General features: G+C 46.2%; 1 protein-coding gene across 1 annotated transcript in view; it reads left to right on the top strand.

Moving 5' to 3' along the window:
- Window positions 1-19,963, top strand: part of pnpla7a (patatin-like phospholipase domain containing 7a) — a gene marked incomplete at its 3' end in the record, with an annotated part of 60,230 nt that overhangs the window by 28,372 nt on the left and 11,895 nt on the right. The window contains exons 8-11 of the mRNA XM_084338587.1: window positions 1,600-1,603; window positions 14,091-14,170; window positions 15,525-15,653; window positions 17,709-17,789. Coding sequence (XP_084194713.1) covers window positions 1,600-1,603; window positions 14,091-14,170; window positions 15,525-15,653; window positions 17,709-17,789 — 294 coding nt within the window. The remainder of the gene's footprint in view (window positions 1-1,599; window positions 1,604-14,090; window positions 14,171-15,524; window positions 15,654-17,708; window positions 17,790-19,963) is intronic.

The raw sequence follows: 19,963 nt of genomic DNA, 5'->3' as shown, positions 1-19,963 counted from the left end.
TCATCTTCCATCTATTAATTTGCTTAGATTTTTCAGGTCTGGTCAATTTGAGCATGGTGTTATTCACAGTCAAAGATAAAAAAAAATTATTGATATTCTCATTTGGTTCATTACAATTTACTCAAAATAAAATGTTCATTCAATCAATCACCGCGCAGATTGATTGATTGAATGAAAATGTTATTAACAGATTGCAGAATGGGTACAATACAGTACGGCTCAATACACACAATTGTTAAGGGAATGCAGACCAGAGAAAGACTTTCGTCTTGTTTACATCAGGGTCCCCCATTTTCAATTCATAATGAATTGTAAGTAAGGGTGCAACTTGCACCGTACAATCCATTCTTTGTGGATCTAGCCCACAGTATTTCTGACACTGGGAATACATTCCCTGAGATTCATAGATGTCCCTAGAATCAGATACCAAGAACATGCAAATGGACCATATTAAAAAAAAATCTGTAAATGTGTATTCTACATGCTTATGGAATGAATGAGATACAAAAAAAAATTATTATAAAAAAAAAAAAAAAAAAACTTTTTTTTGTAATTAATTTTGAGTTAATTTTCATAACGCGATTATTTGCTGTGTAATTAATTAATCTAATTAACGCGATAAACTGACAGCCCTAATATATATATATATATATATATAAGTCTGTCAATCGATTAAAATATTTAATCTGATTAATTGCATGATTGTCCATAGTTAACTCGGGATTAATTGCAAATTAATCACATATTTCTTATCTGTTCTAAATCTACCTTAAACTGATCTTTTTCAAGTTTTAATACTCTTATCAACATGATAGCCGACAAATGCTTGCTTTATGCAAACAAATTCATGTTTATTTATTGCCACAATGAGAAATACTGTCCAGAATCTTCAAGTACTGTAACTAAAATGTGCAAACTGCATTGTAATTTTTTTAATAAAAATAGCAGATGGGCATACCCTTACTAACTGTAACATTACATAGTAATGATTACTAACAATTTTTTTTGTTTAACACTTTCAGTGCCTTTGATTAACGTTGATTTACCCCGTTGAATGCCACCACCCACTTCAATGTTAGCGTTAAAAACGCCTAATCTATGTTTTAAATTATGGCTGTGTCTAATCTGCCCGTCGCTTATCAATGACTTGTTTGCAGTCAACATTGTCGAAACGGGTTGTTTTTTAATCGGTTCATATCCTTTTTATAGCATTTCGAAAAGCTATCGTTCTCTAAAAGAAATTCGGAAAATTGAAACATTCCCCCATAAACGGCATTTATTGGAATATTTTCGAATACACTAGACACGTTGTCATTTGTCGGCCTATTTATGAATCGTTTTCAAATAAACGCTAGATTATCGATAGTATATGTGTACTTATGCACGCTATAGCTGAGAAATCTATTCTCTCGTTTCCTCAAGATCACACACAGCCACATTGAGCTGTACTGTACTGTACCCATTCTGCAATCTGTTAATAAAGTTTTCATTCATTCATTCATTCATTCATTCATTCATTCATTCATTCATTCACACACACACATACATACATAGGGGACACATTGTTATCTCAGTTAATACAACTCCGATTACCCCAAGACTGGTAACATAGACTCCTTACCTTAGTTCAGATGTTCTCCAAAAAGATTATTCCAATTCCTGATCGCCATTCCAAATATCGATCACGCTTGTTGTGAAGGGCCAGATTAAACCGAATATATATATTTATTTATATATATATATTTAATTGTATTTGTATATTCTCTAATATTCCCTGATATCCCTTGTATATTCCTTGTACAATATGCATTGAATATCCATTCTAGCCTACTGAACATCCCATAATAGTCTCCATTCTACTATTGGTCGAGACCTTGGTGCCAGGCTGCCATACCCCTCAGACCCAGTTCAAACGTACCGCTCCACATGTACGAACAAGTCCTAGTTCCGCGTAGGAATCTGGCTACCGCACCACTAATGGGACTATTTGTTCATAGTGCGTATATATACTGCGCTACTAAAGTAGGACTTCCTTTTCAGTCCAGTTTCTTACCCTCCAATAGAGTCACAGACGTAAAGCCTCCCCGCGACGCCACGTGTGGGAGTAAGGCCAAGTTCGCCTACCATCGGTATTGAGACATCGTGTATATTAATATTTGAATAGTCATATTTGGCACTATATCGTCGAGTTGGACGTAGTCTATTAAGCTAATAATAGTCTGTTAATATATAGTGCTTCGTGCGGTGAGAATACTACCGTAGTCAGTACCCCATCGTTTCGGGCAGAGAACTGGCTGCTTACCCAGGGTGGTTGACCCCATGTGAAGCTGCACCCGAGGAGCCCCAGAGCCGACGAGCGAGGACCTGTATACCGGATTATTCTACCGACGACAGCCCGCCTTCCCAGGCACGGATTATGCTTTGTATACTTTGATTATTCCATGGATAAAGACCCCCGACACTGCCGTGTGTTGGAACCCCCCCCCCTGGAGAGGACGCAAGGTGAGGAGACGCTCTGCAAGATGAGGTCGCTTCACGTCTCTCCCCCGTGGACCGGAGAGAGCCGGCCCACAAAGAGTCCACCTGCTTTCATCTGTGGTCCAAGGATCGCCGGCGCATTGAACGGCACTACAGTGGGTTCACCTGGGATACCCTTGGCCGGACGAGGCAGCCGGATTCTACCCCCCCCCCCTCCTACTCCTGTCGGTTTACAAGCGACCGGATTAACCCCCCCTTAGTGTATCTAGTATATAATCATTAAAGTATCATTGCTGTTATTCCTTAACTATTCCAGGTCGTATATTTACCACCTGCGCCATCAGAGATTGGACATTCTCTATTGATATACCGACGAATACTCTTTGCCATAAAAGTGCATACTATTTCAATTCATAAATGTAATTAAGTGATTAAGTGCTTGCTCTACACACCATTGCTGTGTAGTAATAAACGCATACTTCGACTTCGTACATTTGTGTTGGATCCGTTTCATCTACGTGAGAGTGTTTATGATAATATATTTATGCCGTGTACTGGGTGGCCGAATATTAAGTACAAAGGTAGTGGTAGTAAGTATCATATCTAGTAATACAGTCAGGGAATTGTACCCCTCAGTTACAATTGGTCCTTCGAGCCGGAGGGTAATTAGTGTAATATTAATATAGTGTTATTAATATTGAAATGGCCTATGATGAACACTCCACGAAACGATCCTCCTAACCAACGCCCGCAGCGCGAACGACGGCTCCCTCAGTACTTAGAGGCTTACGCTGTCAGTCAACAACCTAGTCTTCTACTAACAGTAAACGCGGTAAAACTAGAAAGTAAAAGTATGTCTAACCCCAACGCCCAGACTACCCCGACCATAGAGGCCCCTACGGGCTCTAATGTAACTGACCAAGTTCACGGTGGGGACCAGTGGGAACCAGACATGACTTCACACCCCGCCAGTACTGAAGAAGTAGTCCCCGATGAGTCCCGGGAGGAATACAACGCTACAGAGAGAGAACTCGGCACGGAAGAAGACGGGGAGAGCACCGTGGAGATAAAGCTCCAAGGCTCCGCAAGGAGTACCCCGAGGGAAGGCTCCCCTATACAACCGCCTTCTCCCAGCGAGGCAGAGAGGACCCTACAGCAGGCCTTCCTCATCAGCCTGAACGCCGCTGCTGAACGCGACCGACTGCAGATCCAGCAGCGAAGCGAACACGAGCAGATACGTCTAGAAATAAGACTCATTCAGATGGAAGAGAATGTGGCCCGAGAACGAGCCGGTGCTCAACGGGACGCAGCGCGCGACAGACAGCAGTCGCAACTAATAGAACAGCTGATCAGACGGACAACACCCTCTCCCTCCGCCAGAGGCTCCAGGAACTCGTCTAGACACACCTCCAGGGCGGCATCCCCTAGCCGAGTAAACAACCCTGAACTTGACCAACAGACGAGGTCTATACCCCCCACAGACCACCTCCCCCCACCGGTCCAAGCGAGACCTAGCAACCGGGAAGGAGCAGCATATCCTGTGGAGAGGCTAAACCAGAGACTACAAGCACTGGATGACCTAACTGAAGACGAAGAGGAAGAGGAGGAGAACCACGCCCGAAGACAGCACAGTACTCTACCGGACCAGGAGGTCCGGTACAGCCCAGGCTATACTCCCGCGGAGCTGCGCTACAGACCCCCGACTCTATACACGGGTGAGCACGACGCACGACCCGCACCGAGGAACAGCACCTGGACAAGCGGGCCATGGTACACTGCCGGTACCAGCCCATACCAAGGAGCGGGAGGAGACTCGCCTAGGAGGCCTCTCCCCCAACGCTCGCCGATGTATCCACAGTCAGCGTCATACATTGGCACGCCTATGGTGCCCGACTTCACCCAAGAGAACCGGGCCCAGTATACAGAACTCCGCATGTGTCTGGAGACCATGTTGGTGGATGTATTGGATGAACGCCACAAATACGCCATCCTACTGAAGCACTTAAAGGTACCCCGCGCACATAATATAGCGCTCGCCTACGCGACTTCCACCACCCCATACACAGCAGCGCTGGTAGCATTGGACCAGAGGTATGGGCGCATATGGGATTACGTGATCCAGGAGATCCGACACATCGACCGCTTACCCCCAGCAATAGACAATCGAGCACTGGACGACCTGTCCATCAGAGTGCAGTCCCTGGTAGGGATGTTGGGAGCGCAAAGAGAGAAGGGGAGGCATGAACTTTACGCCAACTCAAATGTGGAAAGGATTCTGGAGAAGCTGCCGCCCGCTCGTCAGGAGCGCTTTAGGCGGCAGAGGGACCACAGAGACCCGAATGGCCCCGAACCGAACCTCCTCGATCTAGCAGACTTCCTGGCGAGAGAAGTCAGCAGCCTACGGCTAGATACATTCGGACGGAGCACCCCTGGCTCCAGAGAAGGAACCAGACGACTAAACGATGGAAGAAGATCGGTGACTGTGATGCACCAATCGGAGTCAGTACCGAGCAGCAGGAGCCACAGTACCCCCTCCAGAACGGAGAAGTGGAAGATAGTGTGCCCCTACTGTGAGAAAGAACACTGGCTAGCGCAATGTGACTCCTTCCCCAAGCTGAACGCGGAGGAAGCAGGTCAATGGATAAAGTCCAACAAGCGCTGTTTTCGCTGTGCGCGCTCACACATGGCAGCCGAATGCCGCTTAAAGAAAAGGTGCACCAAGTGCGATGGAGCCCATCTGGACATACTTCACGACAGTAACAGACGGCGCCCTTCACCTGCACCATCCAGCCGCAAAGCGAGCGTCATGTACATCGATCCCGCCAGCAGCAGTGGAGCCCGAGTACTCCTAAAAGTAGTGCGTGTGACACTAAGCTACCAGAATAAAGTCCTGGACACTTACGCCGTCCTCGATGACGGGTCAGAGAAGACCCTGCTGCTCGCCTCCGCTGCGGCCCAGCTAGGGCTGCGGGGAAGCGAAACCCAAATGACAATTCGGACAATAAGACGAGATTTGAAGACTATAAAGGGCGAGAATGTCTCATTCTCTATCGCAGCGAGCGGCCAGCCTGAGCGACGGTACCAGATTGCAGACGCTTTCACCAGCCAAGAAATAGGGCTGTCGCGGTACACATACCCCGTCGCCAAGCTGATGGAGAAATATGCACATCTGCGCAAGTTACCGATCCCGCTCATAGACAATGCTATGCCGACCCTGTTGATAGGCTCCGACCATGCAGACCTCATTGTCCCGATAGACCGGGTTCATACCGGACCCCGAGGCTGTCCTGCAGCAGTCGAGACCCGTTTGGGATGGACTCTCCAAGGCCCGCTCGCCAAATCTCTCAACCGAAGTACAGCCACTAGATGTCTCCACTCCCGAGTCACAGAGGGAGAAACCGCACTCCTGCAACACGTAGAGCGGCTATGGACCTTGGAACAAATGCCCTTTAAGAACGGAAAGAAAGACATTCGCTCTAAAGATGACATTTACGCCATTCACCTCCTCGAGACAGGGACCAAGAGAGTCCCGGTCAACGGCGTGTTGAGATACGCCACGCCACTCCTGCGGCGAGAAGGAATGCCTACTTTCCACGCCAAGACAGACGCCACAGAACGGTACCTGCTGAACACGGAGCGGCGCTTAGCCAAGAACCCCGCCCAAGAGAGTGTATACCGCGCTGAGATTGAGAAGCTCATCACAGCGGGACACGTCACAAAGATGGACATTAAAGAGGCTGACCAGACCACTGAATCGTGGTACGTGCCCCACCACAAGGTCCATCACAACGGTAAAGACCGCATAGTATTTAACTGCAGCTACCAGATCGGATCCCAAAATCTGAATAAAGAGTTACTGCCCGGTCCCACACTCGGCCCCTCCCTACTCGGCGTTCTACTCCGCTTCCGCCAGGAAAAGGTGGCCATCAGCGGGGACATTAAAGGAATGTTCCTGCAGGTGAGATTAGTAGAGGCGGACAAGCCCCTGTTACGGTTCCTATGGAGAGAGAAGCCAGGAGATGAGCACCCAGCCATCTACCAATGGGAAGTCCTCCCCTTCGGAACGACGTGCAGCCCCTGCTGTGCTACATTTGCACTACAGAAACATGTAGCAGAGGACCCAGCAGCGGACGAAGAGGTCCGACACAGCGTAAAGAACAGCTTCTACGTAGACAACTGTCTACAAAGCCTTTCAACCCAAGAAGAAGCCGAGGCTCTCCTGATTAAACTCCGCGCCTCATTGATCAAAGGCGGCTTTGATCTCAGGCAGTGGGCCAGCAGCGATCCGCAAGTACTGCGCAGCCTCTCCTCCGAGGACAAGGCAGCCAGCAGCGAGACCTGGATGGCTACAATCCCGGGAGAAGCCCAGGAGATGACCCTGGGATTGGTGTGGCGATTCAAAACAGATTCGCTTCACTACAGACACAAGCCCCTGACTACGGAGCAGGGAAGGCCGGCGGCGGCACCGACCACCAGATGGAGTGTGTACACAACACTCGCCCGACAATATGACCCGCTAGGATGTATTCTACCGTACACCACCAGGGCAAAAATGATTGTACGAGCATTGTGGGACAAGGACCAGGGCTGGGACGACCCCATTCCCGCACACCTTGCATCCACCTGGAGAGAGTGGGAGATGGAGCTCCACTCACTCCCAGGCGTTAATATGCGCCGAAGCTACTTCCCACCCACGGTGAGGCCAGAGACATGTAAAATGGACTTACACGTCTTCAGTGACGCCTCAGAGGTCGCATACGGATCAGTAGCCTACTTGCGGGCCCAAGACCAGGGGGGAGAGATCTACACAGCATTTGTCCTCGCCCGCTCGAGAATAGCCCCACGCAAGCAACAATCTATCCCACGTCTAGAGCTCTGCGCAGCCCTAGCCGGAGCGCACCTAGCCACGCTCACCCAACGTGAGCTCACCATACCGGTGTCTAGAACAATCCTGTGGTCAGATTCCACGACAGTACTCGCCTGGATCAAATCGGACTCATGCAAGTACAAAGTCTTCGTGGGAGTCAGAGTCACCGAGATTCAAGACTTAACCGAAGAGTTAACCGGAGAAACAGAGTGGCGCTACGTTGATACAAAACAGAACCCAGCTGACGTCATCACCCGGGGGATGCCCCTGGATGACCTCACCCGTCGCAATGTCTACAGTGACGGCCCCGCATTCCTAAGACTCCCGGAAGGACAGTGGCCCATGCCTATCCCGAGGGAAGCAAGTCCAGAGGAGGTGGAAAATAAGAAGTCTGTGTTCTGTGGATTGAGCACCGTAGCCTCCACCGACCCTAACATAGACGATTGCACGTCCATAGAGAGTGCACAACAAAGAACATTCCTGCGGTACCACCCGGAGTGCAAGTCCCCCGCTGATATGTCAGCAGCTAACTACGAGGAAGCAGAATTGCTTCTACTGCAGCGAGCCCAGAGAGACTCGTTCCCCGATGAATTGGCCTGTCTACAGGGAGGAAAGCCCGTCCCATCCGACAGCAGATTAATTCATCTGGCCCCCGAGAGCGACGCTCATACCCTCATCAGAGTGGGTGGTCGCCTACGCAGAGCCCCCAATCTACCGGATGACATTAAATACCCGATCGTATTGAACAGCCGACACAAGGTCACAGAGCTGATTATAAAGAAATACGATGAGGATGTACATCACGCAGGAGCAGAAAGAGTCTTCGCGGAAATCAGACGTCGTTACTGGATCCTACAAGGAAGAGAGGCGGTACGACGCTTCCAGCGAACATGTCTAGACTGCCGCAAGTGGCGCGCGCAGCCCAGCATACCAAGGATGGCTGACCTTCCTCCATGTCGCCTCCGAATCGGTGACAAGCCATTCCACTCAACGGGTATGGACTGCTTTGGCCCGCTGCACATAAAGAAAGGAAGAGGAACCGAGAAGCGGTGGGGTATTGTATTCAAATGCATGACCACCAGAGCGATACACATCGAGCTTCTCCCGACCATGAGCACAGACTCATTCCTTATGGCCTTCCGAAGATTCACATCACGGAAAGGAAGACCGTCTACCCTATTGTCCGATCATGGGACAAACTTCAAAGGCGGCGAAAGAGAGCTGAGAGAGAGCTTCCAAGCTATGGGCCCAGAACTTAAGACCCACCTCGCTCCAGCACAGGTTGATTTCCAATTCAACCCCCCAAACGCACCCCACTTCGGTGGCACTTGGGAACGAGAAGTGCGCTCCATAAAGACAGCCCTGTACGCAGTACTTGGGGCCCAGACTGTGGCGGAAGAAGTCCTAATGACAGTCCTCACGGAGATTGAGGGAGTACTTAACTCGAAGCCCCTCGGATATGTCTCCAGTGATGTGGCGGATATCGACCCAGTTACCCCCAACACACTCCTGATGGAGCGGCTAGATCCTGCATTACCCCAGACAATGTACCGGCCTGAAGAAGCGAACGGCCGACGAATGTGGAGGTACAGCCAAGTATTAGCCGACAAGTTTTGGAACAGTTTCCTACTGCACTACCTACCGTCTCTACAGACCCGCCAGAAGTGGGTAAAGGAGAGAGACAATTTGACAGAAGGAACAGTCGTCATGATTATTGATCAATCACTGCCCAGAGCTATGTGGCCGGCCGGCCGCGTAAGCAAAGTGATCACCGGTGCCGACGGCAAGGTCCGAGCAGCTGAAGTGCTCGTCCAGGGTCGCACTTACACCCGTCCCGTGGCGAGGCTCATAGAACTGCCTCGACTCCCAGACACAATCGATGATGACCATGACCCTACAACCCTATGACTTTGTGAAGTTGACTGACCCCTACAGCAAACCCTTATGTGTAAATAGACAACGTGATTAATCTGTCTCTGTTTAACTGATTAGGTCTGGGACCTATTCAGGGGGTGGCTGTTGTGAAGGGCCAGATTAAACCGAATATATATATTTATTTATATATATATATTTAATTGTATTTGTATATTCTCTAATATTCCCTGATATCCCTTGTATATTCCTTGTACAATATGCATTGAATATCCATTCTAGCCTACTGAACATCCCATAATAGTCTCCATTCTACTATTGGTCGAGACCTTGGTGCCAGGCTGCCATACCCCTCAGACCCAGTTCAAACGTACCGCTCCACATGTACGAACAAGTCCTAGTTCCGCGTAGGAATCTGGCTACCGCACCACTAATGGGACTATTTGTTCATAGTGCGTATATATACTGCGCTACTAAAGTAGGACTTCCTTTTCAGTCCAGTTTCTTACCCTCCAATAGAGTCACAGACGTAAAGCCTCCCCGCGACGCCACGTGTGGGAGTAAGGCCAAGTTCGCCTACCATCGGTATTGAGACATCGTGTATATTAATATTTGAATAGTCATATTTGGCACTATATCGTCGAGTTGGACGTAGTCTATTAAGCTAATAATAGTCTGTTAATATATAGTGCTTCGTGCGGTGAGAATACTACCGTAGTCAGTACCCCATCGTTTCGGGCAGAGAACTGGCTGCTTACCCAGGGTGGTTGACCCCATGTGAAGCTGCACCCGAGGAGCCCCAGAGCCGACGAGCGAGTGGACCTGTATACCGGATTATTCTACCGACGACAGCCCGCCTTCCCAGGCACGGATTATGCTTTGTATACTTTGATTATTCCATGGATAAAGACCCCCGACACTGCCGTGTGTTGGAACCCCCCCCCCTGGAGAGGACGCAAGGTGAGGAGACGCTCTGCAAGACGAGGTCGCTTCACGTCTCTCCCCCGTGGACCGGAGAGAGCCGGCCCACAAAGAGTCCACCTGCTTTCATCTGTCCAAGGATCGCCGGCGCATTGAACGGCACTACAGTGGGTTCACCTGGGATACCCTTGGCCGGACGAGGCAGCCGGATTCTACCCCCCCCCCCCCCCCCTCCTACTCCTGTCGGCTTACAAGCGACCGGATTAACCCCCCCTTAGTGTATCTAGTATATAATCATTAAAGTATCATTGCTGTTATTCCTTAACTATTCCAGGTTGTATATTTACCACCTGCGCCATCAGAGATTGGACATTCTCTATTGATATACCGACGAATACTCTTTGCCATAAAAGTGCATACTATTTCAATTCATAAATGTAATTAAGTGATTAAGTGCTTGCTCTACACACCATTGCTGTGTAGTAATAAACGCATACTTCGACTTCGTACATTTGTGTTGGATCCGTTTCATCTACGTGAGAGTGTTTATGATAATATATTTATGCCGTGTACTGGGTGGCCGAATATTAAGTACAAAGGTAGTGGTAGTAAGTATCATATCTAGTAATACAGTCAGGGAATTGTACCCCTCAGTTACAACGCTTATTGATTGATTATTGGCTGCTGTAAATATATATTCCATGCTGCTTTCCGTCTCGCGATCAGATCCCTCTTGATCAGACGTCTCGCCAGCACAATGGAGCCAGTTGGCTCCACCTCTACAGATCTACAGATCCCAGGTCAGTCTAATCGACTGACCTGCAGTTACACAGGGATAGACGATAGGGGGCGCTTTTTTCCCATCTGAGCTCCTAGAGGGTCTGCTGTACCAACGGGAGACTCTGTTGATGAAATATGAATTCAGATCGCTAATAAAAAAATTAAACTACATTTGTCGTCGTCGGCACTCACTGGGGGGGCTGATAAAACGAGTTATGTCGTCGCTGGCACTCAAAGGGTTAAGCAGCCATTTAACACAAAAGGATGACCCTCATGCATTGCAAATTTGCATACAATTCAAAACAAACAAAATAATAACTAACTCAATCTGCGCCATCCACGTATATATACGCTTTTGCTCGCCAACCGTTGAACGCCAATCACGTATATATACGTTATTTGGTCCGTTTTCCTTTTTTTATATTCTATTCCGTGTCACGGACCTCTATCGCCCACCCTTTGAAACCCTGTTCCAGACTGTGTGTCACATCTAATCTCGTCCGGGTGGATAATTTTGGTCCACGCAAGTCTAGCGGTTCACCCGATCACATTGGAACGTGTCCATGGCCCCTCGATGCATGTGTTGTGCCAGATTATGTCGGGGACCCGATGGATCAATACTGGAAATCCCGATCAGACAATTGGAATATTCTTTTTGGAATAACCCCGATCAAAGGTAAGGACTATCTGACGTCACTTCCACCTTGATCCTACAATGATTTCATATTGATCCAGTCGATCAACGTATGTAGTATTCATAACGAATGCCGTTGATGACTATCAGAGCATCAAACCCCCCCCCCCCCTTTGATGCATGCATTCATGATGAAACATAATACCTATTATATACCTTTGATTTGGAAACGGTAGCATGTCCAGGCGAGCAACGCGAACGCTTTTAGCGTATACGTGACATTTTTTATTATTTTTCACATGTTGAACGAGGGATAGTTACTGTCAAATGAGCCATAGTATTGTTTCCATAGCTATAATATAGAATATAGATATAGCCCTGCAAACACTGTGACGCACAGTGAAAATGCCTATACAGTATAAAGCGTGGCACATTTACTACATGATGAGGATAATAGCTGGCAGAGAGAGTTAAAAGAAAATAATAATTTAAAACAATGAATAAAGTGTGCATGAAATAATAGGGGAAAGAAAAAGTTAGGAACTTGTTACATTCACCCACACAAGGGCTGAGGACTCGCACCCCCGCCTCTCTCTCACACACACACTCTCAGATCTTTTGCCCCTTCCTCATCTCTCACCTCTCACCTCTCTCTCTCTCTCTCTCTCTCTCTCTCTCTCTCTCTCTCTCTCTCTCTCTCTCTCTCTCACACACACTTTGAGTCAGAAACAAACATAGTATCAATAATACACCTGAGTTAATCTCGCGATAAAAAAATTGTGGTGTTAAAATAATTTTGCATTAACTTTGAATAATTAAATATGTTATTTAATTAAATTTTAACCGGTGCAACGCGTCAAACGCGGTAACGTACACTCGTTGATTTGTACACCATGCAGGTGAAGGTGTTTAGTCATGTTAGTAGTCATCCAGGTCCAGGATGGAGTGCAGGCGGAAATTGAAACCAGTCCGAGTGAAATTTATTGAATGATGGGAACCGATCATCAGAATCTAAAATGATTCCTTTGGAATCTGAACTTTGAAGATTTTCGATGCCCAACCCTGGTTATCCTAGAAATGTTGAACCAACGGCCAGGATGAATAAGTTTCACTAATATAGAAGTCATATAAACACATTTCTAGCTTTAAAAACATGATCTAGTGTTTTATTACTCTTTTAATCTGCAAATGAGTAAAATTGTGTTTTCTACATGCAATAATGCAGAACATTATTTTAAAGGTGCTATATATAACATCCACCAGATGTCGCTCTAGAGCACCATCATGTCGTTTATCTAATCGGGTACATTCCACCTGGGGAAATGGGGAAGTAAGGAGGGGATACATGTAACATGTAAACAACAACATACATTTTGGACCTGCCAACATTAAAAAAAATTATGAATTCATTATCAATAATCTTTTGGGGGGGAAAAGCAATAATTTTATTCCACACCTTTTTTTTTATTTTTATTTTTTTTAAGATCTTTTTCCCCCTTCATTTTTCCTCCGATTTTCTCCCATCCCAATGTTAGTCATATGCAAATTCCCAGTCCCCTTCCTGGTCGCTGCGCACTTACCCCCCACAGTCAGATCATCTGGGAGAGTGGAGGCTATCACGTGCTTCCTCCGACACACGTCCAGCCAATCAACCGCTTCTTTTCACCTGGCAGCGCGGATCCTCCCTGAGAGGGCGTAGCGTGTGGAAGGATCACACTATCCCACTCAGGTCCTATCCGCGCTTAGCAGGCGCCCCGACCGAACTGTAGGAGTCGCTGTTTACAACGACCCGGACCCACCCCGCCAGCTTCTCCCACCCTCTAATACAGCCAATTGTATTAGTGTGAACGGCCAGCCAAGCTGATGACAACCCCGGAGCTGTGAGCTGGATTCGAACAGGCGAATCCAGCTCACAGCTCCGGGGTTGGTGACTAACGCAATCTCCGCTACGCCACCTAACCGCACTATTCCACACCTTTCTAAATGGATGTATTATTTATAATTTCAAAAAAAGAATATTCTACATAAGAAAAGTTATCTATATCTACTTTAAATCTAGTGTTTACCAGAGATGTACTTATATGCCTATTCTGTGTTCTGGGGCCACTTGGAAATTGTATTTTTCTATTGTTTGTACCAACATGACGTTTATGTTTATGTCCCCTCCTACCCCGGCCACAGCCTCTTCACCCTGCTCCCCTCTGGAAGGCTGTGAAAGCCTGACACAGAATGAGCCCCCCCCCCCCCCCCCCCTCCCGCCCCCAAGTGACACTGGCACAATGACACTGGCAAAATGCTGCACTGGTCTAACTGGAACTCGCACATCACTTTATATATATATATGTATTTATATTTTAATCCTCCACTGCACTGTTTTTGTTCTGTGTCTGTTATTGTGAAAAAAATTTAAGAAAAATGCATACACTGTAAATGCCGCAACAATTACCTATGTGTTTATACAAATGGCTAAATAAAGGAATCTGAATCTGCATGTATTTTAATATGGACATAAATCAGTAATTTGTGTGCGTGTGTTAGGATGGAACAGAGCCGGTGGTGAAGGACGTGCTGCCAGGGACAGTGTCCACAGCCTGCTCAGCATTCTGGACATTATCACTGTGAGCTCTGCGTCTCCTCCTCTGTCTATCCCTTTGACTTTGTATCTTTTTCCTGCCTCTGTCTCTATCTCTTTCTCCCTCTCTCTGGACATCATTTCAATGAGCTCTCTATCTCATCTCTCCATCTGCCCCATGCATGCATATGTCCTCTCTCTCTTTCACCCTCCTCTCTGGTCATTCTTTGTCTCCATCTCTCTCTTTCCTCCTCTTCTCCTTTCCATATCTCTCCTCTCCTCTGCCTGTCTCTCTCTCTCTGTCCTCACTCGCCCTTTGCTCTTTTATCGTATCTCTCCCCTTTGCCTCTATCCCTCCCTCTCTCTTTCTGCATCATTATCCATATCTTTCCTCTTGCCCTCTTCTCTTCTCTCCCTCTGCTCTCTGTATCACCACTCATCCATCTATCTTTCTGTAGCCAACCACCTTTTATCCACACCTCCATTCAGCCATTTCTGTTATATCCCTCCCTGCCCTCCCACCCTTCTTTCATATATACATAACATACATATATAATCACAGTTTGAAATGAGCACATAAAGTGCAGACATACTATAAAATATATTTTTTTTTACAGTGCAATACAATTGTTCTGGATTACTGTTTAACAGTTCAAAGTCCTCTTTACTTTCTGTTTGGTATCCACAGTTTAAAACCTGACAGTCTTCCCTCTTGTTTGATACCCACACTTTGACCCTTCGTACCTCCCACTAAGGGCAAACCTCCCTCTCAGGGCGCAGTTCCCTCTCTCAGGGCGCAGTTCCCTCTCTCAGGGCGTGGTTCTAGGCCTGGGTCTTGCACAGTTTAAAGCCTGACAGTCTTTCTTGCTTGATACCCACCCAGTTTAATACCTGACAGTTTCAAACCTGTAATAAAAAGCAATAGACAGAGTAAAATAGTGCAGTGCAATAAAATAGTAGAGTAGAATAGACGGTACAGTTATGTATAATAAAATAAAGTAATAAGAGAATAAAATGGAGGGAATAATAATAAATAATGAAGACACAAAGACAAAGCCTTTCAGTAATTGACTAGTACGGATGTCCAGCCTCGGATATATAAAATAAAAGAGAATAAAAACATGGGGAATAAAACGGAGAAATAGTGCAATGTCAATCACAGAGAAATAGTGCAGTATAATAGTGTAAAGTTAGTCAAATGCTTTGGTAAAGAGATGGGTTTTAAGTTTTTTTTTCTCTGCAGCTCCGTTCAGCCATTTCTGTTCTAATCTGTTCATTCCTCCCCTCTGCCTTTCTCCTGACTTTCACTGGTGTGTCGTTCACCTGTTACTGTAGGCTGCTTGCTGTTTATACTCTGTAGTCCTATACTCCTCTCCTGACTGTTTGCTGCCCTCCCCCAGGGTTACCCCGCCCCCTACAAGACCGTGTCGGCACGGGCCGCGTCCCGCTCCACCATCCTGCGCCTGCCTGCCTCAGCCTTCCAGTCAGTGTTTGAGAAGTACCCTGAGACACTGGTGCGCGTCATTCAGGTATGAAGTAACCTGAGACACTGGTGCGCGTCATGCGTCATTCAGGTATGAAGTACCCTGAGACACTGGTGCGCGTCATTCAGGTATGAAGTATCCTGAGACACTGGTGCGCGTCATTCAGAATACAGCTAACGGAACGTAGACCAAATGCGTCCAAATTTTTATAGGATTCTAGCACATTTTCATAACAATAGCGAATATTACCGTTTTCATTGAGGTTTCTTACAAATTAAAAATGCTTTATGTTGTCCTTTATATGCCGATTATCATTAAAATCTTAAATTGTACCATATGTCCCCCTTTAGACAACATATGTAACGCTACCAGCGCACTTTTGTTAAGATAATTAGTTTACCATTCGCGGTCGCTATACCGAGGTCGCAGTAATAGTTTACCGCTGTTCAGATCACTGCGAAGAATAGACACATCCCAGTGACCTGTGCTAAGGATCTTGGGAAATGTATTCATGTAGTTTTCAACATTTTCACCTTTTTAATTTTAAACCAATGCTGCCATCTACTGACAACAGAAAGTGTTGTCTATCGTCACTTCCGTATACAGCGTCGCCCGAAACCCATTCTAGAGATTCCCACTTTTTACTGGGAGTGGGGTGTGACCGTATTTGGTCCCAGACAATAACCGTGACGTTAACCGCTTTGGGGGAAAATGGTCATTATTTTAATGGGTTTTGAAACTTTATTATGATTCGGTTACAATGGTTGTATTTAGTGGTGTGATTTCAAATGTTAAAAATACAAATTAACTAGGTTCAATGGGCCTCATTCACCAATACTCTCTTATATTTCTTCCTAAGAGAAAAATAAGAAAAGACACCGCCGCATTCATAATAAATAAATAAATAAATAAAATAATAATAAAAAGAAAACAAGAAAACGAGTGTAACCGAGAGATTTGAACCTGTGACCATAGGATCCACAGGCAGCCGCACTAACCAGTTGAGCTAAAGGGTTCAAAGTTGACTGCAACCGACTAATCCATAGTTTACACTTGTCAAGAGCCAATTGCGCAGTCGTTCAGTATTGGCATTAATACAGGAGATGTCATGCTAATATGTCATGTTCTACAGTAGGACGTACTACTATGATACCCAATAAAACCAATCATTAGAATAATAGAAGCCTACTTTGCTGGAACGATTAATTTTGCACGTATACAGTACGTGTGTGTGTGTGTGTGCGCGTGCGGGCTCGCACACTGGGGCTGCTTGACATATGCCTTTCTCCACGCATATTTATTTCTGGAGCATTTATTTATCCACTCTGGTTGGATGGTGTATTGTACTTGTGCTGTATAATAATAACAATACATTTTAATCTAATCTCATTTTGAGACCAATCGCAAATCGCTTCCTGTTGAATGGATGATCTAACTGTTCTAACCGCAATATATAATAATCCATTTCAGAAGCAGAACGCACGCAATAAATTCTGGGTTTTTTAAGTCATATTTGGGGGCAATTTACCAATAGTAGGCTTTTAAGAGTTTCTTATCTGGGTAAGAGTGCTCTCGACCACTCTTAAAATTTGGTCTTGCCTAAGAGAAAAGCAAAAATAAGAAAACATTGCTGAATCCCAGGTAAGAACAAAATAAGAGGAAATCTGTTCTTATATCGCTTCGTAATTGAGGCCCAATATGTTGTGTCCTTCCTGCTAACAAAGCAGAGACCAATGGCCCTCAATACATTTGAATGGGACTTAATGGGATATTAGGTGTACAGTGGACTGAGGAATATAGGAATACTCAAACATGGTGTGTGATATGTAGTTGGGTGTTTGGATGGTATTCAAGTCAGTCCCTGAGGTTTAAAAGAAAACATGAATTATCACCCTCCTGTTAATAACAGTGAAAATACAGAAAGGTGACGTTTCACTGACTAATTCCTATCTGTTCCCTTGCACACAAACTGAAAATTGTATTTCTTCTTTGAAACCTCAACGACTGGACTTGAATTACACCCAGAATTCTGTGTGTTTTGCTCCAGACTCTGTATTCTGTGTGTTTTGCTCCAGACTGTGTATTCTGTGTGTGTTTCAGATCATCATGGTGCGTCTACAGAGAGTCACCTTCCTGTCCTTACACAACTACCTGGGCCTGACCACCGAGCTCTTCAACCCGGTATATATATATACACACACACACACACACACACACACACACACACACACACACACACACACACACACACACACACACACACACACACACACACACACACACACACACACACACACACACACACACACACACACACACACACACACACACACACACACACACACACACACACACACACACACACACACACACACACACACACACACACGGACAACTGAGCCCTTCAACCCGGTACACACACACATACGCACACACACACACACACACGGACAACTGAGCTCTTCAACCCGGTATACACACACAGACAACTGAGCTCTTCAACCCGGTACACACGCATGCACACACAGACAACTGAGCTCTTCAACCCGGTACACACACATATACACACAGACAACTGAGCTCTTCAACCCGGTACACACACACACACACAGACATATATTAGGGCCAACAGTGGCTCAGAGAGGCCGCCTGGTAATCGGAAGGTTCCCGCTTCAACCTGGTACACACACACACACACACACACACACACACACACACTCAGTTCTTAGGTTATTTGCGGTGGTGGCACACTAGATGACTAATCAAATCCTGGCCGACAAGAGCAAACATACACATAACTCTGAAAGCATGAATTGCCAATAACTGTTACTCATGGTATACACACACTCATACACGCACACCCACACACTCGCACACACGAGCGAGCTAATTTCACCCAACATTAAGCATCATATCTCTCTCCTCCCATAAAGAGCCGCACAGCGCAGTGGAACTGAACGCCACGGAGCACAAGCTCCTCCATAGATCATAGGAAGGACCGTAACTTTTAAACCCCACTCACTCCTCCTTCTTACCATCAGGGAGAGTGAGCACTCCGCTCCACATGGGAGTGTGTTCTGCAATGAGACAGTGGAAGGGCTGAGAGAAGGTTCTGGTGGGATCTGATGCATCTTAACTACAGTAGAATGGGTGTCATTTGAGTTCTGCTTATTGAATCCGGTTCTTATGGAATCTTTCCCCCCCCCGATTGATCATCTTTAAATATCAAGAATAAAAACTAGTCTATCCTTTTTTTTTTTTTTTTTTTTTTTTTTTTTTTTAATTGATCTTTTTCCCCCTCCTTTTTCCTCCGATTTTCTCCCATCCCAATGTTAGTCGTTATGCCAATTCCCAATCCCCTTCCTGGTCGCTGCGCACTTACCCCCCACAGTCGGTCTGGGAGAGTGGAGGCTATCACGTGCTTCCTCCGACACACGTCTAGCCAATCAACCGCTTCTTTTCACCTGGCAGCGCGGACTCTCACTGAGAGCGTGTAACATGTGGAAGGATCACACTACCCCCCTTAGATCCTATCCACGCTTAGCAGGCGCCCCGACCGAACTGTAGGAGTCGCTGTTTACAACGACCCGGACCCACCCCGCCAGCTTCTCCCACCCTCTAATACTGCCAATTGTATTAGTGTGAACGGCCAGCCAAGCTGGTGACAAACCCGGAGCTGTGAGCTGGATTCGAACAGGCGAATCCAGCGTCTCCGGGGTTGGTGACGAACACAATCTCCGCTACGCCACCTGACCGCCCTAGTCTATACCTTTTTATTCTTAGCATTTAGACTATAATCAGTCAACTGTGAACCATGACTGAATTTCTCAATTTTCTGTAGCCTATACCTTTTGTCATCTGTTTGATGCATTTTGACATCAGAGGCGGCGTATTAAATGTATTCACATTGCTGTGGATAATGGGATAATAATGCATAGCTAGCTGCCTAACTAGTACCCAAGGAAGAAGACAACTGTTGCCAAGGGATGTAACCCCTTCACCACAAATCACTGCTCAGTGACTATCTGTGCTCATCCTCCCCTTCATAGCTAAATTGACTTAACAGGGGGTCTCTGGGGATGAGCTGGTGGTGGTGGTAGGGTGCTCTGTGATGAGCCGCAGGTGGTAGGCAGGGTTCGCACAAGGTCCTTGAAGTGCTTAAAGTACTTGATAAAAAAAGTCAAGGCCGGGAATTCCTTGAAAACGGCAAATTTTTTAACAAGGTGCTTAAAAAGTCCTTGAAATTCAAATCAACCATTCACATTGAAAGTTTTGTTCATCCATGATAAAATTGTTCTGAATCAAGAAATATAATTAGTTTTATCTAAAGTGTAACTAATAGTCGGAAATTGGTT

Source organism: Notolepis coatsorum (assembly GCF_963971535.1).
Source record: "Notolepis coatsorum genome assembly, contig: SCAFFOLD_453, whole genome shotgun sequence".
Lineage (NCBI taxonomy): Eukaryota > Metazoa > Chordata > Actinopteri > Aulopiformes > Paralepididae > Notolepis > Notolepis coatsorum.
This window is presented reverse-complemented; position numbering and strand designations above follow the sequence as displayed.